A 20,530-nucleotide genomic window follows, 5' to 3' on the forward strand; every position below is an offset into this window, starting at 1 on the left:
CAATGGAGGCAAAAGGTTAAAACCTGCACCGTAGGAACACTGGAACAGTGGTAGGCGAACGACTCGCACAGGTTCCGTGTGGAATCCCCGGGGCTCGATCGGCGATACTGCCCCGCCTCACCGCCTACCGGGCCTACCATAAACGAGGGCCTAGCCAATCACGAGACTCCCGGGAGCGGGGCGGGTGATGTCGTCGTGTGCGGCCACCCGCCAATGGGGGACGTCAGAGAACACGCCATCGCTCAGGCTGATGGTGAAAGCACCGATCCACGTGTGGGTTTTTTTGATTCGGATTTTTCTTTTATCTTTGTTCTTTCATTCTCTCTTCTGACAAATTCAACTGTGCGCCATGACTCTTCCATAACATTCTCTGCGACACCTCCATCTCATCTATACACTGACTCCGTTGAGGAGAGCGCCTCCTTTTAAAGTATACGTACTCGGATGCTCGACGGAGCATACCAAAGTCACACTAACCAGTAGTCCGCGTAGTCCGCGGCCAGATCTCCAGAATTAATATCAACCTGACTACCATTCGTACTCCGTAAACCTCGCAATAAGCTAAAGACCTCTCGGAGAAACCTAATCCCAACTCCACCGGCCGCGGTAAGTTCTGCAGCTAAACTGGGGACTTTTAGACTTAGTTCGAGCTTCCGGCCCATGCCAAGACCCTTCGGCAATGCAGCGCCCGCTTGGGGAAAGCCGTCAACGATCTCCGACTCGGTCCTTTTGGTGCTGACTTATGACTAACAGAACACTTTCACTTCCACCTCCTCGGTGCTCAGATGCTGTCACTCCTGTGCTGCCTAAACCAGTAATTGATGATGATCCCTGACTGTCTGGGAACGACGGAGTATACTACGTATGATCCTTCATACTGATCGAGGTTAGAGACGGGAATAGCGTGGCCCGTCTGTACACCGACCGTTAGCCCGACCGATGGAGATATTCACAGTTTTACTATGGTGTAGGCATCCGTCCCAATCCGGAAGGCTTCATCGACCACGCAGGAGCTGCTGTTGTCGTTTCATCCATCTGCTCAACCTAGGTATTGCATCTAGTATGGCCAGAGGCCTCTATCCTCCGGAGATTGCCACGACGGATTTGCTCAAAACCTCGGACCACAGTAACCCCTCTCGCAATGAAAGCTTGATGACAATCGTCCAACAGACTCTCAGTCCAGCATCAAGTCACAACATCTCAAATCATCTATCCTCGGTGATTGTCCGCTGCCAAAGTACTCCTTTATGCCATGCCGTACCACGCAGTATCAAGTATCGGAGCACCAACTCTGTTCGTCCTGTTCCACTACGGTGTACGGTGTACTCCGGACATTTTCACTTGCAGGGATGTTGGAATCGTAGCCAAACTAAGCTCTTGCATGCTGCGCCCCACTATAACACCATCCAGATCAAAATCGCGTCATCGATCTTATCACTTTTAGCGTCTTGTCCACGCCTCTGTATGGTCAATCCCGACGACCATGTAGCCCCTGGTTGAGGTCTTTTTTCAACGTCGCAGATGGTCTGACACGTTTGTCGTGTTGTGGCTCTGGGTTCCAAGTACATGCTCAATTTATTCTAGTAATACATTATGGGCTTTCGTCTCGGCGTGGGATACCGTTTGGATACATCCGGAATGTGGCGCATCCAGCGATGCAGCCTGCTTTCTAATCACATCGTTTGATAAGTTTAACAAGATGTCTCAGTCTTGCAGCAGTGGGTAGCAGGCAACTACCCAGACAGTCTTTGTTGGTCTCGTTTCCTGTCGCTCGTATTCGTTACTGGGCCCCTTGCCGATCGGTCTTTGGCACCTTACGAAGTATTGATGTGCTGCCATTTACTGAAAAGTTCACACCAGACATGACACGAGACATTGTGCCTAGAGCGATGCTTGTCCAACGGGACCTCATGCAAGGGCTCCCTCGGAATGCATACTGTCAACACGGCTTTTCTTGAACGAACACGTCTCAGCCTCGTCGATACCTCGAGGACATGCGACATCGTGACTCCTCCAGCTGTCGCCCATTGGCAGAACACGACCATACGGCAGTGAGCCTTGCATGGTGCATTAAGGCAACTCGTCTTATCATGCAGCATCTACTCGCCAATTAGGAGACTTCTGTGCATCTGCCAGATCTACCCCGGTCGTCGCTGTGAGCGATATCCAGTAACACGGCCGGGCTGCATCAACCCCATCTCCATATCGGTTCATTTTGCGTCTACGGCTATCTGGTGTCACATTTCAGATCCTTGTGACCGGGTAATTTTATAAAGGTGTTCCTTAAACTCAAGTTCAAGGATGGGGATATCCATGGCCAAGATGCCGGACAAAGCGTCGGACTGCGCTACCCCGCCAAACGATATATCCAAATTCTGGGGTGTAGTCTCGCGTGACCATGCTTTGGGATTTGATCGACTAGTCTTGGATTTGATATACTGAATATCGATATAGAGTAACACCTCATGCACGGTCATATCAGTCACATGGACCGGTTTCCGCCGTCCTGGTCAATGAATGAATGGAACAAACATTCCCAAACAACAGAACCGTCAGCTCACCTGATTAACTAGTCGAGATCATGCAATCAGATCCCAGAAGAGCGTAAGTTCGCTTTCATGTTCTCTAGCGCGTCCCTCCCTGCCGTCCATCTCAATCGAATCGTCAAGCTAACCCGACCAGCCCAACCCCGCATAGACCTGCCACCACCTCGGTCAATCCACCCGAGCCAAAGCGAAACCCGCCCAATGCCTACCCCAGACACCACCAGCGCCTAAAATGAAATCATGCATGACTCTTCGCGAACTCGTCGATCTCGCTTGACGTCATTCTACGTTGTCCGTCTCACCTGAACTCAGTTCCGACCTACAAGCTACGTGGAGATCGAGCATCTTCTCTTACCTGTCGTTTTCTTAGTCTGGTTCGGTCACGCGATCCGCCGGCCTTGTCTGTCAGGTTCGTCGGAAGACATACTCCCGTCTGGGATTCCATTTTGACCTTTTCTATCCCTGCGTCATATCATTGTCGGGGTGGAGATCCGAGCGCGGAGAGCCGCCAGGTTGATCATCTGCATCTGCAGGGTGATGTGATACCGACCTGTGACCGGGGGAGGGTTTGTGGGGTAGTCCGAGGATACGTGGTATTCGGGGCTGCACATGGGAAGCTGACAGTGCATGCTTAGGTTTGCAATTATGCTCCGTTCTAGTTTTGGCCATATAAATGCAAACTTCCCTGCGATTTGGCTGCAATTGCTGCCAAATTGGATATACCGGGCTAAAGTACTGCCTACTTCAGGGTGTCGCCATTTACATCCAAGATGGACACTAACCCACCATCATGAAGACTAACTACGTTACCAGTGACAAGTAGCCAGACACTGCCAGGCCTACAAACGGAAAGTGTATTTCACTACCTCACATATCCACAACTATGTCATAACCAATCCGGCGATGAAACCTTCCAGTCGTGACTCTGACAAGAAAACGGCTGGATCTGATTGCATACTGGACTGCATATCAGGACCGTTAACCCATGCAGGAGGATACATACAAAGCATGTTCTTGGAAGAACAGCCCATCCAAAACCCAAATGAGATCAATTTCATCTCCAGCACTATCCCAAAAACCTACCGTTCTTCTTAACCCTACACGATGGAAGCCCCCGAATCCGTCCCCAACACCCTCCCCGTCGCATTCCAATCCCTCATCAAATAAACATACGCCTCCGCCACATCCTCCGGCCCCGCAATCCTCCCCGTAGGAAACTTGCCCTCAAAAAACTTAAACATCCCCTCTTTCTGCTCCCTTGGAAACCCATCCCACATCTCCGTATCCACCACCCCGGGCGACACAGCATTCACCCTCACCGGCTTCAACTCCAGCGCCAAGTTCCGCGCTACACTGACCAACCCACCCAGGTAGCCTGCCATGACCGTCCACCCGTCATTCGGACGCTCCCACCCAGCCCCCGTGGTCAAGGTAATCGAGCTCTCCGGCCCCGGTGCCAAATAGCGACTGCCCACCTTCGAGACCAGGATCGGCGCCACGAGTCGCAGTTGACCCGTCGCGAGGATCGCGTCGCGACTGACCGCAGCCAAGGGCATGATCGCCGGCGCATCCGCTGCCGTATACACGATATGATGAATCGGGCCATTGGCGGCGAGTTTCTCAAACAAAGCTTCCAGATCAGCCTCGATGGACGGCTGTGACAGATCGCATGTTTCGCCGGAGATGGCCCCCGCGTCGGTGGCGGGGAACTCGCTTCTCAGACGTGAGACCGCCGAGGCGAGTTTTGTGGCGGAGGACGAGACGATGGTTATGTTTGCTTGGGCGGCGAGGGAGGCTTTTGCGACGGCGAAGCCAATGCCGGAGGTTCCGCCGATGATAAGGATGTTTTTGGAGGCAAGGCGGGTGTAGTTGTAGGTGGACATTTTGAGTGTTTCTTTTTCTTTTGGGGGGTTCGGTATGAGCTGGTAGATGGATGGGTGATAGATAGATAAATTTGAAGAATCTTCAATTGACTGACTGACTGACTGACTGACTGACTGACTGACTGACTGACCAAATCGGAAAAACAATAGTAAGAGAGTAAGACAAAAAAAAAAGAGGGGTAAGTTGAAAACGTCAGATCCAGATCCGTCGGTCTTATATATACTACTCCAGAATACTTCCCTACCTACACTACCTACCTACCTACCCAATCAACCTTCGTGAGCACTAAGCAATAAGCATATATCTTACGATACTCATCCCTCCAGCCCCTAAGTTCTTACCTACCTACCAGTGATCGCGAATTCCCGTTTGGATTTCCTCATCTAGGTATGAAGAAGGGGCCGGTCATCTTTTAGCCCCGTTTAAGTCCGCCAAGATGTCGAATTTGGCGGAGGGGTAGATAATTAAGTCCTAAGACCGTGGATGAGTGGACGAGTAGAATTGTTTGTGTTGATATTGTGTTATCCAGGTTGAGAGAAATGGGGAAAGGTTGGCTTTGGTTACTTTACCTATATCTCTGGTTATGTATACAGATGCAAGCTAATAAGTAGAGTTCGACTTCAAAACTTGATCTCTTACGACTCTAGAATAGCGAATGTATCATAATAAATATTCATACCCAAGTCAGCGCTATAGTCTATACGTGAAACACTCGTCTCTCACTCACTCTCCAGCTCCCACTCCCATCCCGGAGTCAACTGGAAGAAAAGATGACTGCCATATACCATGATCTCATCCATTTCATCAGTGCCGGGTCTTCCATAACCCCCAGGAACACAGAAAATGGGAAACATTAATAAGGCGTGGGAATCGAAGACAGAAGGGTTTGTGAGAATGTAAAATAAAATGGGAATGGAAAAGGAATATGAAAAATCTTCCGGATCATCTCCTCCGAATCTTCGGTGCAAACGCCATCGCAAGAGCAAATCATCGAGTGTAAACCAAGGTGTAAAAGGAAAAAAGGAAAATTAACAGTCGTACCAGGGCTGATATTCGCCCCTACATGGTATCATAAAGCGAACTTCATCAATGCCCCAGCACTCCATCCTCATCCGTCGTCGTCATCGTCATCATCACCATCACCGCAATATCTCTTCTTCTCCCTCACGCAACACGTTTACTGCGAAGCACACTGCACCCGCTCGGCGCCAGGAGGAACATCGTCCTCGTCCTCGTCCATACCGCCGGCGGCACCGTGGGCGCGCGCTTGCGAGTACTCGCTGCCATCAATATCCTCCAGCTCGAAGTCCTCAACCATGGCGTCGGCGGGCGCCTTCGACTGCTCCATGCGGGGAGGCAGAACCTGTTCCAGCAGGTTGAGGTTCTGCAGCTGATCCTTCTCGGGGAACTTGACGTCGAACTGGATGTACAGGTTGCCGAAGTCGTGGTGGCGGTACGAGGGCATACCCTGGCCCTTGATAACCTTGATGGCACCTAATGAAAAAAAGATAAAATTAGCAGGCAAATCGTCAAGTGCGGGATAGAATAAACGTACCAGGCGTGATGACCTCGCCAGGAGCAATGTTGACGGTCAACCACCGATCATCGAGGTGCTCAATGTTGAGGGTACCACCGCCAAGAGCAGTGAGCAGATCGATCTCGGCCTGGTAGAACAGGTCGTCCTCCTTGCGCTGGAAACGGGGGTGGGGCTTCTGCTCGATCTCGAACACCACATCTCCCGGCATGACGCCGGGCATCTGGTCACCCTCGCCACGGAACTCGATCTTGTGGCCGTTCTTGACACCCTTGTCGACGTGGACGTGGAGCACCTTGCGCTCGACGACGGTCTTCTTTCCGGTGCAGCGCTTGCAGCGGTCCTTCTCACGGATGATTTCACCCTCTCCGCTGCAGTCGGGGCAGACGGTCTGGAAGCGCTGGATCATGGGACCCATCTGGCGCATCATCGTCTTCATACCGGTACCGTTACAGCCGGTACACGACTTGACGGCACCGTCCTTACCACCGCGACCATCACAGCCGGGGCAGATAACCGACTTCTGCAGAGCCAGCTTCGAGATCTTGCCGCGGTAGATGTCCTCCAGGTTGACCTTGTGAACGTGGTGGATGGTACGGGCCTTCTTGGGGCCCTGGTCGCGCATGCCACCGCCGAACATGCCTCCGAAACCACCACCGCCGCCGCCGAAGAACTGAGCGAAGAGATCCTCGGCACCCATGCCGCCACCGGCACCGCCACCCTCAAGACCCTCCTCGCCATACTGGTCGTAGATTCCACGCTTCTGAGAATCCGACAGGATCTCGTAGGCGTGGGACAATTCCTTGAACTTCTCGGCGGCTTCGGGGTTATCGGCGTTCTTGTCTTTATGCGAGCATTCGGGTTAGTTTTCAGATTCGTTCTAAATAGAATCCGCTCGCTCAAGATCCAACTGATCCCGGTTGCGGCGGTTGTTCACGTCGGATCGAACGTACCAGGGTGGAACTTCAGAGCGCCCTTCTTGTAGGCGGTCTTCAGCTGGGCATCGGTAGCCGTGGGGGAGACCTAAACAGTCTTGCCGTCAGTTTTTCTTGTCCTTTTTTCGAATCCGACTGGATGAGACAAAACGAAACAACTTACCCCGAGGGTGTCGTAAAACTTGGTATCCTTGACCATTGTGAACTGAGTCTAGCGAAGGTAAGGAGAATGAAACCAGAACTTTTTAAAAGTGACACGGAAAGAAAAGAGAGAACGATCGGCCGGATGGGGGGTTATAGCCGGCGAAAGAACGATAAGCACGGAGAGTGAGGCGAAAGGGAAATCACCGGGTGATTTCTGGGAGGAGAGGAGACTAGAGGGGAGAGAAAGGGAGATGCCTCGAATCCGAAGGAGCCAAGGTGGGACTTGTTGATGAGAGGGAGGAAAAAGGGTTGTGAAGGCGCTTGGAGATTAATATTATTATCAAAGAGCGGCGACAAGCGGCTACCGCTGCGTATCGTAAGGCCGTAAGGGCAATACCAGGACCAGGCACCAACGCACTTTTTTTGTGGGTATTTCGATACCGGAGATAGGATACGGCGACCCGATCTATCTGGGAGGGAATTCTAATATACTAGAATAATCGATCGGAACGAGACGACAATATTGACAAAAAAATTGAAAATATTGGAGCACACCTGGAAGCGAATCGTGCCGGTTTTACCTCTCTCCAACCCTGAAGTCGTCCATCCTGACGGGGTTCGATCGGTTGCAAATGCGTGGCTCGAGCGCTGGCCGGGCGACTTCCATGCGATTCTCCAGTCTTCCATCGCTTTCGCCGCGATTCCACGGCTGACTCCAACCCGTAAATTACGCGCCCGTGACGGCCATCCGGGCTGACAGAGCCTTGCAGGGAGATTTCCATCGCCTTCCATTGACGCATGCTGGACAGGTCAGATTGATGATACAAGCGCTGGGATTAGAATTGCGCTTGATCTGACCACTGCATCCCTTCGTAACTACAGGGCGACACACAGAAGCAGCAGCCAGAGGTTACTAATCTTGTTAGATGTAACTATTAGTTAGTTACACATTACGAGTTGGCTTAAAGTTTTGTGTTCTTTGGTTCTTTTTTTTTTTCGGGTGGCGCAGGTCCCTGCCTCAGGCTGGAATGTAGCGGCCCAGACCTTATCGATAAGCGACTGCTTGGCCAATGACCCGAAGTGGAAGGAGGGGGAGGCAAACAATAAGAGTTCTCATTTTTCAGGGACCCAGGGATGTCTTACGGTGTATGTGGGTGTCAGGCGCCAATATCAATGGCTGGGCTGCCTTAGGAACCATGAATGCCCTACACAGTATGCCGGAGTAGTTTGTTCTATATCATTCATAGAACTAACTTGGTTCACTTCAGAGGACGGCTACCACAGATACATGAAGGTAATAATTGCACATCTAATTTAAGTTGATCTAAAAATATTCCAATACCACAATCACTAGCTGCTGCAAATCATTCTCATATACCTTATACCACAAGGTCCTGATCTACAAACCGTTACCCGGTTCGCCTCTGACAGACCAGACTTCCTGCATGACATGACATTAGCACTGGCGACCAAACTAAAGTATGTACGGAGTAGATGCGCAACCTAGTTTCGTAAGTAGTACAGTACAAGCCACCACCACCACCACCACCACCCACCACATCCCACCCTCGACTCTCTGCCCCTACCAACCTGGTAAACACATATCCGGCCAGCATGAGGGGTTCTCCATATCTCTTATCAAAAAGGCGGGTCGGACTAGCACCAGAACGGCAGTTGGCCACAGAATTTTGCCCGCAGTTACTAAGCTTGTACCGCTTGATCCCACCTTTGATTTAATGCGTAGAGATTAGAGTATCTCTTTCCTATTCATTGCATTGCATTACATTTTAGCAGACCTATCTTTTATTAAATCACTTGTTTTCATCTAGCCAATATGGAGCAGGACCCCGGATTCATCGCTGCCGTGGAGGAGGCCAAGCAGGGTCTGGCCGAGGGCGGAGTCCCCATTGGTGCTGCGTTGGGTATGTGATTAAGTTTCCTCGGCTTTATGTCTATGTCATGGACGAGTGTTTATGTGAAGGGCGTAACTGACAGTGTCTAGTTTCCAAGGATGGCAAGATCCTCGGTAGAGGACACAATATGCGTGTTCAGAAGGGCAGCGCAACGCTACATGTCAGTTCGATGGAGAGATTCTTATCTATAGCCATCACCCGTCCCCAAGGGCCAAGACTAACACACCTACGTAGGCTGAGATGTCGGCTCTGGAAAACTCCGGACGTCTCCCCGCCTCTGCCTACGAGGGTGCCACCATGTACACTACCCTGTCACCTTGCGACATGTGCACTGGTGCCTGCGTGCTCTACAAGGTGAAGCGCGTTGTCATCGGCGAGAACAAGAACTTCCTCGGCGGCGAGGAGTACCTCACGAACCGCGGGAAGGATGTCATCGTTCTGGACAGCCAGGAGTGCAAGCAATTAATGGAGAACTTCATCAAGGATAAGCCGGAGCTCTGGTACGTTTTATTCTTTTGTATCGTGCTGCATGCGATCAAGTCCATATTTCTTTTGTTCCCTGTTTCAAGGTTTCATGTCCACCGAATGCTGACTGTAGAACCAGGAACGAGGACATTGCCGTCTAGATATGTCCCTGCAATGGCTATAGACACGCCAGCGTTGATTGGTGGATGGATGGTCTTTCATGTACATAAGTTTTAAGGACTGCATAAATCAACGGTGAATATGATCACGTATGACCATTCTAAGCAGCAGTAAGACGGTGAATTTCTTCAAAGAAGAACTTCAGATTCTCTGGCTTGACAAAGGGTGTGATACCTGCTTCCGTTAGGATCTCGAATATACAAAAGCACAAGGATCGGGTTCTTACCGTGGCCCAGGTTAGCAATCCATCCTTGCTTGCCCTTCCGGAATCCTTCGACCATCTTCTCGACCACCGGCGTGATGGCCTCCGGGCCTCCGTAGAGCACTCCAGGGTCAGCGTTACCCTGGATGGTCACTCGGCCGTTGGCAATGCGCATAGCCTCAGCCGAATCGTGCAACCAGTCGAGTCCAACGACGTTGTAGCCCGACTCGCAGAGATCCTCCAGAGCATACCAGGCACCCTTGGCGAAGACGGTCATCGGAACCGGCTCCAGTCCCATCTCAGTCAGCTTCTTGGGCAAGTTGGCCGAGATATAGCGCAGGTAAGGAAGGGAGAACGACTGGAAAGACGACGGGGACAGTTCACCCGCCCACGAGTCGAAGACCTGAACCAACTGGGCACCCGCCGCGACCTGGAGAGCCAGGTATTCCACGCAGATCTCCGCGATCTTCTGCAGCAACGCCTGCGACTCCTTGGGATACTTGTAGACCCACGTCTTCGACTGAACGAACAGCTTGCTGCCTCCACCTTCAACCATGTAGCAGAGCAACGTCCACGGGGCACCGCAGAAGCCGATGAGGGGCACGCGACCCTGCAGCTTGTGGCGGGTAAGCGTGATGGCCTTGTAGACGTAGTCCAGCTCCGACTTCACATCGACCTGTTTCTGCATGACCCGCTCATATTGTCCATCGTCCGGCGACTTGAGTGGTTCGGGGAAGTGCGGCCCCTTCTTGTCGACCATTTCCACCAGCATTCCCATGGCCTGGGGGATGACGAGAATATCCGAGAAGATGATCGCGGCATCGATAAGTCCTGCATACCGTTCCACGGGCTGGAGGGTCAAAGTCGAGGCGACCTCGGGGCTGCGACAGCATTCGAAGAAATCGCGGCCGCCTTTGGCTTCGTGGTACTCGGGGAGATAACGACCAGCTGTATGAGGAAATTCTCGTTCAGTAATTGTTTATCTTCTAGTGCGAACAGCTGCAAGGATATGGGAAAAGGAAAGGGTCCAGAGTGAAATGCGTACCTTGGCGCATAACCCAAATGGGAGGGCGTTCCACCTTCTCGCCTGCAATGACATCAGCCTATTCAATTTCTGCTTCAACGGATAATCAGAAAGTCACCTCTTGCGGCCCTCAACAAAAGGTCATTCTTCAATGGCTCAATTTTCACCTGCATTTTGACGGTTGATCAAGCACAGGAAAAGTGTAGAATGAGGGGACGAAGTGGGATGAGGGGAGTCCAAGTCAAAGTCCGCCCGGCGTCTCGGCCCGCTAATCATGCGGAGACTGCCGGAGTCTTCAGCAGAAAATCTACAGCGGCATACTACAAGTCACTACGGGGGATTTTGATATTATTACGATAAATAATGTAAATTTATATACGAATAGCTTTTGATCTATAGACAAAACAGGTGTTTATTCCCGATATTACTGTTCTCAGTCATCCTCGCCCATATGCTTCTTTCGCAGATTGCCCAACCCATATAGTGAGTCGTTGGCCTCCTTTCGTTTCTTGGCGTCTGCGATGGCTTCCAAGTCGGAAGTGCCGCTAGAGTTGATGTTGGTGATCGATGAGTCCGTCACCGGTTCCCAAGACAAGCTCTCGCCCTCGGATTTCGCACGGAAAGCCTCGACAAGAGCCGCAGCAGGGCTGGTTCTCCATTCCTGTGTCGATCCTGCCTCTCGAACATTGTCAACGCAGATAATGACCGTGTTCTCCTTCTCGTTGCTCGTCACATCGAGAATGTTGCCCGAAGCACTAACGGACGGCTGCTCTTTCAACGTGCCGTCTGATTCTTGCACAAAGCACCGGAGTTGCGTGGATCTAGCGCTTGGTTAGAGCTTCGTAAATCTTTTGACTTGGATAATTTTGGTAGCTACTCACCCCTCGATCGCGACCAGGATCAATTTCAACGTGTCGAATGATGTCGCCCAGATACCACGAACGGCAATCGGAGCAGACTCTGACGTCTCCTCCACCAGAGGAACCTTCTGCAGTGTGCGCCCTTCGGCCCATTTCCACACAAGCAGATAATTGTCGCCTCCACCGGAAACGAGGTACTCTGGAGACCATACGGGAACGCAGAGCTTGGTGATAAACGAGGTGTGACCCAGGCACTGATTCTCAACGACGTGCGTCTGAGGAGGTCCGCGAGAAACGCGAATATGCTCATCTCGATCCGCAGTCAAAATATAAGTGCGCTTTTTATCGCCCGACGCGTCCACGGGGACCGAGACGAAAGCCAAATCTGTGAGCAAAGACACGTGGCCAACGAGCAATTGATGTTCGAATTTCAAGCTAGAACCCTCTTCCGAAAGCTTCTTCATTCTTGCGTCGTACTGGAGCTTCTGCTGTTCCAAAGACGCCAGGTTTCCTTTGGTGTGCACCGTTAGATTCGTCGCTGCGGGCCAGTTATGCTTCATCTTGCGAGCGGCAACCTTGGGCGCCGCAACTTCCTCGTCACCGGGAATGAGAGGCAGGGAATAGACGTCTCCAAATTTATCACCAAGTAGGATCAAACTGTCATTGCTGACCAAGGAAAGCGCGCAGCCACGCTTCGGCATGACTCTATGAACCGGATGAGCAGGAGGGCCCTAGCCATAGACTCGACGGTCACTCACCTTTCACTCAACTGCTGGAATGAGCCGCCCTCGCCCAGTTGGAAGACACGGACGCATTTATCCTCCAATGTCATCGCAACCACATGCTCGCCGGTAGAAGAAGCTACCACGAGAGGAATGCTCGACCAGGATGGGGTTTTGGGTTTCCCCGATGCTTCATTGGTAGGGGTGGGCTGTTCAACTACCGTCTCATCCGTCGCGGACAGCTTTCGCTTCTTCTCTGGCGGACCCTGGTTCTCAACAGTGCTCTGGTCTTCACCCTGGGGCCAACTAGCAAGCCGCTGTCCGGTCTCGGCCGCATACGAGTAGAGTTTTGAGCCGGCCGACGCTACGATGAGGTTCTGACGACCGACATGCTGCCGGTCCACGACCTGAAGGCGCTGGAAGGGACGTTGGAAGATGGCGACCATGACTGGGTATGTAGATGGGACGAGCGAGCTCAATTGATCGAGCAACTCGAGGCAGAAAAAAAGTTCCCGATGCTCATAGAATGCGACGCTAGTCTATCGCATGTCTAGCCGCCCGGCAGCGAGTAGCGCACTCACGTGACCGCACTAGGCGAAGTGCACACCAAAAGAAAATCCCAAAATCGAAATTCTTCCCGACCTCCAACGTCGCGATTCAATTCGGACACCATCACCACGTTCACCTAAAAGAAATTTTCACTTGCCCTTAAACAACCTATCTTCATTGATTTAAGGAGAAATGGGGGGCAAGTCTGCTACCAAGGCCGCTTACTTCGAGAAGCTGAAGGCCCTTCTCGATGCTTACTCTACCGTCTTCATTGTCGGTGTCGACAATGTCAGCTCTCAGCAGATGCACGAGATTCGTCTGAGTCTCCGTGGCGAGGGTGTTGTTCTCATGGGAAAGAACACCATGGTACGTTTTGCCGGCTTTCGGACCTCATTGGGCGTCAATTGACTCGCGATTGTTTCTAGGTTCGCCGTGCCATCAAGGGCTTCGTCACTGAAAACCCCGAGTACGAGCGTCTGCTCCCTCACGTCCGCGGTAAGAACCCAACAAATCATTCTATAACAGAGGCCAATTTCTGACTGGTCTGATTGACAGGCAACGTTGGTTTCATCTTCACCAACGGCGACCTGAAGGCCACCAAGGAGAAGATCCTGGCCAACCGTGTCGCTGCCCCCGCTCGTGCTGGTGCCGTCGCCCCCGGCGATGTCTGGATTCCCGCCGGTAACACCGGTATGGAACCCGGTAAGACCTCTTTCTTCCAGGCTCTTGGTGTCCCCACCAAGATTGCTCGTGGTACCATCGAAATTGTGTCCGACCTGAAGCTCGTTGAGGCTGGCACCAAGGTCGGTCCTTCTGAGGCCACCTTGCTCAACCTGCTGAACATCTCTCCCTTCACCTACGGTATGACCATCCAGCAGGTCTACCAGGAGGGTCAGACCTTCAGCGCTGGTGTTCTGGACATTGAGGAGTCCCAGCTCCTCGATGCTTTCAGCACCGCCATCCAGACCATCACCGCCATCTCCCTGGCCACCAGCTTCCCCACCCTCCCCGCTGTCATGCACTCTCTCGTCAACAGCTACAAGAAGGTCCTCGCTGTCGCCATCGAGACCGACTTCAGCTGGCCTGAGATTGAGGAGCTCAAGGACCGTATCGCCAACCCTGACGCTTACGCTGCCGCCGCTCCTGCCGCCGCTGCTGCTCCCGCTGCCGGCGAGGCTGCCCCTGCCGCTAAGGAGGAGGAAGAGGAGGAGTCCGACGCCGACATGGGCTTCGGTCTTTTCGACTAAACTTCTCGTCTTAATCCGCGAGATTCAACTACCATGTATTAGATTTTATGCTGAGGCTTAATTGTCTGGCAATAATGAAAATGATTCATGGATGACGAGCAATCGGTTACTCCTTTTCAATTAGATATGGAACGTAGTCACGCTCCATTATCTTCTTGACCCGAATGGTGAGTTTGTCATTTATGACTCTTCCCCCCTCCCTTGTTCGTTCCCTCTTTCACCACAACATTTTGGCGAGTGATGATACAATTTTTAACTCCGAGCAATCACCCTGGTGGGTGGCTCTGAAGATCAAAAATATGCAACAACAAACACTCTAATTTTTTGCTGACGCCAAGCCTCACTTTGAAACTTGCTTTTCACTCATGACTTTGGCAATATTTGATTGCTAACATATGTCTCAGGTCTTCTTGTAGTTGAACAGGCATCTCATGTCTATGGCACTATGTTCATGTAGCTCTGGCGAGGCATCGTGCTGTTGATTTTTTTTTGAGAGGATGTAGATGGCTGGAGTGATAAGGGGTTTACATGAGTTAGTTACTCATAGACTAGTCAATTCAGATTCTCTTTTCCATCTCATTCAACTTGCATTAATTAAAACCTGGCTTGCAGCTTCGACATGCGCTCTTATACTACTTCACCCTCTGCAAAATTTCGGATTATTATGGATTGCTCTTAGGTGATCGATACCATGTTGGAGAATGTAAAGAAACGGGCTTGACTTGCGATGGAAGATTGAAGCGCCGGGAGTCACGCAAAAAATTGTCGGTGTCCTAGATACCTGAAATATTTGTCCCCTTTATCCTGTGCTGAACTAGCAAATTTCAATAATATCCTGTAGGGCCATTGACAAGTGAGAAAATATGTATTTATGTTTGTATGTATGACTATGATTCAACACTCCTGTATGAATGTATGTATAGACGACGATTCTTCACTTGACATCTATCTAGATGAAATACACAATCCCCAACAATAATTAAAAGAAATCCTTTGCAGAGAGAGAAATACCCACTTGAGAAACCAACAAAACTAGAAGTCTATATACTTTGAAACGAAAAGAAAAGTGAAGTAAAGTAAAGTAAAAAGGAACGATCTGATCTGGGGTATGCCGCGACCTCAAAGGAAAAACACGTGTATGTGCTGTTTTTTAAAATGCAGAATAGATAGTTGCATGTATGTGTGTATGTATGAAGGTCATAAGTAGAAAAGAAAGATTCAGCTTGATAGAAAGGCAAAAGAACTGGGGGAATCATATCAATCAAGCAGCGGCGACTTCAGCGCCGGCCGCACCGAAGAGTCGTTCCCTCCATTCGCCGCAGATGGCTTCGAATCCGCTGACCACGTCGCCGCACTCACGGCCGGCTTCGCGGTCTTTGAGTCGACGATCCCAGTCGCCTCGTTCGATCCACCGGGAGCCTTCCTCGCGACCTTCTTCTTCGCGCCGGAGCTCGGCGACGAGTTCTCGTGCGGATCGGAGTCTTCGGGAGGCGGTCGCGGTGAGCTGGCGGGATTCGTAGAGGGTGTCGCTTAGTCCGCGGAGGGAGAGGGTGATGTCGGAGGTTTGCGAGACGAGAGTTTGGAGAGAGACGAGGGGATCAAGGGATGAGGTTTGCGAGGGCGTGTCGGGTCGAGATCGAGACGGGTCAGGAAATGGGTAGGGGAGGTTCGGTAGGAGATCTTCGTCGATGAGGGGGATGAGAGCATCGATGGCATCTGGAGAGAGAATCGGGAACGGCGAGAAGAGGAGAGGGTGGGTGAGGGTTTGTAGAGTGCGGGTTTGATGGGTGAGATGCGACGTGATAGAGGAGTGTGCTGTGATGAGTCTGTAGGTCAAAAAGGGTCAGCATGTGAAGTCCATCGACAAGATGAAAACAACCAAGAAAGACCAACCTCATTGCATTATTCTCGATGCCACTCTGACCACCGAGGTCTCGAAGAGCTTCGACGGCCCGTTGAATAACATGGTCGTTCTCGCTGCCATTGTTCTCAATGCCACGCCGAGCCAGGCTCTCGATCTCCGCCATCTGACTCTCCAAACTGGGTGATATATCCGCCTCCTCCAAGTCGGACTCGTGTCCGTAATCAGACCCGTCATATTGCGACTCATGTCGTCGGTGCCGATTGCCACCATTCCGTGTTTTGGGCCGCGGTGGTTGCAGAGAGCCCCGTTCGGACGAGTAGCCCGACGAGGGGGTTCTGTTGGCCATGTGGTATTCATCTTCGGTGTCGCTGCGGTCCGCACGTTGTGAAGCTCCGGGGGCATTCTCCATCTCCTGTCCGGACGCATACCCGTATCCACCTTCCTCCTCCTCCCATGCGTCTGCCAGCTCATCTGCGAGATTCCCCAGCCCCCCACCCATGTCGGCCGCACCGCCAAAGTCGCCCGACATCCTCTGGAATCCGTTCAAGCTCTGGGCATGGTGCTGGCGGGGTAGGCCGGGAGAATTAGGGGCGGACGACCGCGGAGAGCCGTGGGAGAAATGGTTTGGAGCATATGTGCCGGGGGAGATTGGGTCGAAGTCGACGCTCGACGCCTGACTCTGCGTATGGCGGTGAGATAATTTCAGGGGAGGGACGGATGGCATGATGGAGATGGTCGGATATGCAGGTTAAGGAGAATTTCGGTAGTCGGATAACGGTCGATCACGCAGGAATGTAGAGAGGGAATGAATGACAATTTGGGGGGAAGCAGAAAAATAAATAACTAATAAAATTTGAGAAACCGAGAACACACCCCTTTAATATTCAGGAGGGGGAACCCGCGAATTGCAGCTGCGAGCTAAACTCCGATCGAACGTGTTGAACAACAAGGGGCAGGCAGAGAGGGGGGAGGAAAGGAAAGGATAGGAGATGTCAACAACGGACTGTCGATCGCATCACCAGGATGCGCACCACAAAGAGAGACAGACAAAAAAAAAGGCTAAAAAATGAGGTGTAAACGGTTGACGGCAAGAGACCAGGTCAACCCTGCAGGTTTCATTCAGATGAAGGAAAGTCGAGGGAAACAAAGTCGCAGGCCGAAATGAGCCGGAATTTCCCCCGTGACCGCCGAAGCCCCAATCGGACCGCTTTTTGCTTCCCCCGCCGTGGATGCTTCCCTTAAGCCTGAGCTACCTACCTTCTTCCGCTCTCTCGGTTCCTGTCACCCCTCCATTTCCTTCCTCAATTTGTTCCTGTTCCAACCGTCAAGATGAGCGCCATCCGTCGCATGTCCCCGACGGACCTGTTGTCCATGAACCTGACCAACCTCGACCCCCTGACCGAAAACTATGACCTCGGATTCTACCTCAATTACCTCATGCGCTGGCCGTCGCTCTTCAGCAGCGTCCAGGATCGTCGCGACGGCATCGTTGGCTACAGTATGTCTTGAACTCTCTCTCGGCTTCCCTTACCTCTACCCAACACTCCCCCAATCCTCGTCAAAACCACCCGCCCCCCAGAGAGAATCCAGACCAGACCAAACGCTAACGTCACACAACAAACAAAAAGTCATGGGCAAACTAGAGGAGCAGCACCCCTCCATGCGCCACTCGGAACACTACACCCCTTGGCACGGCCACATCACCGTTCTGACCGTTGCACCTGCAGCGCGCCGCCTCGGCCACGCGCGACGTCTGACCGAGCGATTGGAGCGCGGCTCCGATATCAACGATGCCTGGTTCGTTGATCTGTACGTGCGCTCGGGGAATAAGGTCGCGGTGGATATGTATAAGGGCATGGGGTATGTTTCACTTTCTGTTTCACTCCTTGCGTTTTGATTTTGTTTTGGGTCGCGATGGTTTATCGGCCGGGTTAGCGTACTGCGCTTTGTTGGAATTTATACTGATACCATGGTCCTAACCAAATAGGTACTCCGTCTTCCGTCGCGTGGTCAATTATTACAGCGACGATCCAACAGGCATGTCAGAGTCAGGCGAGGACGCGTTCGATATGCGGAAACCTTGCAGTCGAGATAAGAAGTTACAGCATGTGCGCGAGAATGGCGAGAATTTCCCCGTCGGGCCTGAAGATGTGCTATGATCGTGGCGGGAAGAATTGGGGTTTTGTAACGCAGCGTCGGGAAACTCAAAGGATGAGATACAAAAGTGGTTTGTCATTGTTGGGTTAGCATTTTGGTGTTGGGGGAGTTCGTGAGTCGCTTCTTTCGTTATCTTCGAGTTTAGATGCCATGTGGAAGATCCATGTTCAGATGAGACCTATTGAACATACTACTGTCTAGCCGAGGGCCTGCTGTTCGTGTGTAGAGTTGTAGATTAATGTCTGTAGGATGCTTGTATGTATCGATTCCCTGATCTATGACAGCCTATCCATATGTCCCTTGATGAGTATATACATTACTTTTTATTCCATAACGCCAACCCAGGATGCAAAGATAGTGCTTTTATAATTATGAGCCAGATTGGCTTGATAGGTTTTAGCTCGACGGCGCCGTTGGGATAACGGCCAGGTCATCGACGGTGTTGGATAAAGACCCCGGAAATTCCGGGAAGTTGAAAGTCTTCGAGAATTCCGGTACGCACGTACACGGAAGCGGCAAGTGCGACTGGAATAGAAGTCTGACCACAAGGCGGTCATATAATTCCAGGTAGCTCAGCGTCCGAAGGCCAACGAAGGATTCGTCGTCCAGTGAAGTTTAATATCATCACATCTTATTTTTCATGCTCGGACAAAGAAGTTCGGTCCAGTACGTGAGAATCTCAGGGACGCGAAGATCGAGGCCGAGGTAATTAGACAACAGGCCGTGAAGAGCTGCACTCCAAGGTATTTATGCGTGTCGTTCAAGATAGCACCACCGATGGGCGTTCCAATCAACAGCCCAATAGATGTAGTCGCAAAGATCATGCCCAAGCGCGTACCCAGGTCACGAATGTCTTTCGTCAGACTGGCCATCACGACCGGAGGCAGCGACACAAAGCCGCCAGAGCACAGACCATACAAGATAGCCAAGACGATAATTCCGGGAACGTTGTGGACACCAATCCAGGCAAAAGCGAGAATAGCGGTGGCTGTGGCGGCAGGCGTGAGCATGTTCAAGGGACCGGTATGATCGGCGATAAAGTTGGGGAGGATTCGTCCAAAGGTGGATCCGGCATTCAGCATCGACAACAGATAAAAGCCCAGTGTGGAATCCACGATGCCGGTGTCGATGGCATATGACTGGACGTAGAACAAGAAGTTGTAGAATCCCAGGAAGCCCAAAAACATCGCAATAGCGAACATCACAAAAGCTGGCTCCTTGAACGCCGAGAGCTGAACCAGCTTGCGCTTCTCCTTCGGCTGGAATCGCATCCGCATGAGACAAAAGGAGAAGCAGCATAATCCAAAGGCCATGAACCCCACTGCGCGAGTTGCCCATGGGAATCCAACCCTGCTCTGTAATTGGTTGAACATGATCGGATAGATGACACCGCCGATGCTACTTCCCGAAGCCGCCAGTCCATTGGCGAAACCCCTCTTGTTCTTGAAATACTGCGGTAGAATGGCCACAGAGGGCACGAAAAGGCAACCACTAGCCAATCCAATACAGACACCTTGCGCAAGAATGAAGTGCCAATACTGTGTGGAAATACTGGTCATCATAAGCCCAAAGGGGAGCATGAAAGTTCCGAAGCCAACGAGGGCATGGAAATAGCCTGCGTCGAACAAAGGCCCCGTCACGACTCCAAAAAGCATAAGAAGGAAAGACTGTAGTGATCCGATCCATGCGATGGACGATGACGACACGTCAGAAAGGATGTTCTGTTCATAGTAGGTCTGGAAAGCACCCCACGTGTTGATGACACCCCTATAAAACACATGGTCAGTAAATCGAAAATCTGCTATCGAAAGAAGTGCACGTGGAAACGCTGATTATCGCACATACCATGAGTTGAAAAACAAGAAGAATGATCCTAGAACTTGTAGCCACGCTGTTAGACCGGTGTCGAAAGTCGGCTCTTCCGAGGGTTTCTCATCGAGAGGAATTGGTGTGTTAGAAGTCTGTTCGTTGCCATTGCCGCTGTCATTCAAGGAGTCCACAACAGTCTTCTCTGCATCAGCATTTGTTCCCATGTTTAGTTCCGAATGAGGTCGAAAGGTTTTGCACCAGACAGACAGGTAAGGATGGCCAAGCCCGAAGGTAAAACGTGTGAGCCCGAGAGGAATAAAGCGAAAGATGCGAGTATAAATTATTTACGGTAGAAAGCAAAGCGCATTAAAAATCGAATTCAAAAGTGAAAATCATAAATAAAAAGTCGACGTCAATGAACCCTTTACCGCAGAACAAAAGGCGACGAAAAGATAGTCAAGAATCGAGATTAAAGCGGAGGGGAGGAGTAATATA

General features: G+C 51.4%; 9 protein-coding genes across 9 annotated transcripts; 3 read left to right on the top strand and 6 right to left on the bottom strand.

The window, feature by feature from the left end:
* Nucleotides 1-3,643: 3,643 nt before the first annotated feature.
* On the bottom strand, nt 3,644-4,429 carry KD926_008611 (NAD(P)-binding protein; the record flags this gene model as incomplete). The annotated part of the gene is made up of 1 exon (XM_053101353.1): nt 3,644-4,429. The coding sequence occupies one exon, from the start codon at nt 4,427-4,429 to the stop codon at nt 3,644-3,646; it is 786 nt and encodes a 261-aa protein (XP_052955029.1).
* Nucleotides 4,430-5,607: 1,178 nt separating this feature from the next.
* KD926_008612 (type I HSP40 co-chaperone YDJ1) lies at nt 5,608-7,098 on the bottom strand (the record flags this gene model as incomplete). The annotated part of the gene is made up of 4 exons (XM_053101354.1): nt 5,608-5,924; nt 5,986-6,807; nt 6,918-6,987; nt 7,063-7,098. The coding sequence occupies 4 exons, from the start codon at nt 7,096-7,098 to the stop codon at nt 5,608-5,610; spliced, it is 1,245 nt and encodes a 414-aa protein (XP_052955030.1).
* Nucleotides 7,099-8,877: 1,779 nt separating this feature from the next.
* KD926_008613 (cytosine deaminase) lies at nt 8,878-9,582 on the top strand (the record flags this gene model as incomplete). The annotated part of the gene is made up of 4 exons (XM_053101355.1): nt 8,878-8,965; nt 9,046-9,116; nt 9,191-9,456; nt 9,561-9,582. 4 exons carry the CDS (start codon nt 8,878-8,880, stop codon nt 9,580-9,582), a joined length of 447 nt encoding a protein of 148 aa, XP_052955031.1.
* A 119-nt stretch (nt 9,583-9,701) lies between these two features.
* KD926_008614 (uroporphyrinogen decarboxylase HEM12) lies at nt 9,702-11,000 on the bottom strand (the record flags this gene model as incomplete). Its single annotated transcript, XM_053101356.1, has 4 exons — nt 9,702-9,775; nt 9,828-10,751; nt 10,849-10,890; nt 10,946-11,000. 4 exons carry the CDS (start codon nt 10,998-11,000, stop codon nt 9,702-9,704), a joined length of 1,095 nt encoding a protein of 364 aa, XP_052955032.1.
* A 260-nt stretch (nt 11,001-11,260) lies between these two features.
* trm82 (putative tRNA methyltransferase) lies at nt 11,261-12,855 on the bottom strand (the record flags this gene model as incomplete). The annotated part of the gene is made up of 3 exons (XM_053101357.1): nt 11,261-11,648; nt 11,709-12,392; nt 12,446-12,855. The coding sequence occupies 3 exons, from the start codon at nt 12,853-12,855 to the stop codon at nt 11,261-11,263; spliced, it is 1,482 nt and encodes a 493-aa protein (XP_052955033.1).
* A 295-nt stretch (nt 12,856-13,150) lies between these two features.
* Nucleotides 13,151-14,205, top strand: KD926_008616 (60S ribosomal protein uL10; the record flags this gene model as incomplete). The annotated part of the gene is made up of 3 exons (XM_053101358.1): nt 13,151-13,324; nt 13,384-13,453; nt 13,514-14,205. 3 exons carry the CDS (start codon nt 13,151-13,153, stop codon nt 14,203-14,205), a joined length of 936 nt encoding a protein of 311 aa, XP_052955034.1.
* Nucleotides 14,206-15,466: 1,261 nt separating this feature from the next.
* Nucleotides 15,467-16,793, bottom strand: KD926_008617 (uncharacterized protein; the record flags this gene model as incomplete). The annotated part of the gene is made up of 2 exons (XM_053101360.1): nt 15,467-16,031; nt 16,099-16,793. 2 exons carry the CDS (start codon nt 16,791-16,793, stop codon nt 15,467-15,469), a joined length of 1,260 nt encoding a protein of 419 aa, XP_052955035.1.
* Nucleotides 16,794-17,398: 605 nt separating this feature from the next.
* Nucleotides 17,399-18,228, top strand: KD926_008618 (peptide alpha-N-acetyltransferase complex B subunit NAT3; the record flags this gene model as incomplete). Its single annotated transcript, XM_053101361.1, has 3 exons — nt 17,399-17,567; nt 17,698-17,929; nt 18,057-18,228. The coding sequence occupies 3 exons, from the start codon at nt 17,399-17,401 to the stop codon at nt 18,226-18,228; spliced, it is 573 nt and encodes a 190-aa protein (XP_052955036.1).
* Nucleotides 18,229-18,864: 636 nt separating this feature from the next.
* KD926_008619 (MCT family MFS transporter) lies at nt 18,865-20,259 on the bottom strand (the record flags this gene model as incomplete). Its single annotated transcript, XM_053101362.1, has 2 exons — nt 18,865-19,993; nt 20,072-20,259. 2 exons carry the CDS (start codon nt 20,257-20,259, stop codon nt 18,865-18,867), a joined length of 1,317 nt encoding a protein of 438 aa, XP_052955037.1.
* Nucleotides 20,260-20,530: the final 271 nt, after the last annotated feature.

Source organism: Aspergillus affinis, assembly GCF_023601865.1.
Source record: "Aspergillus affinis strain CMG 70 chromosome Unknown NODE_58_length_197389_cov_86_389201, whole genome shotgun sequence".
Taxonomy (NCBI): domain Eukaryota; kingdom Fungi; phylum Ascomycota; class Eurotiomycetes; order Eurotiales; family Aspergillaceae; genus Aspergillus; species Aspergillus affinis.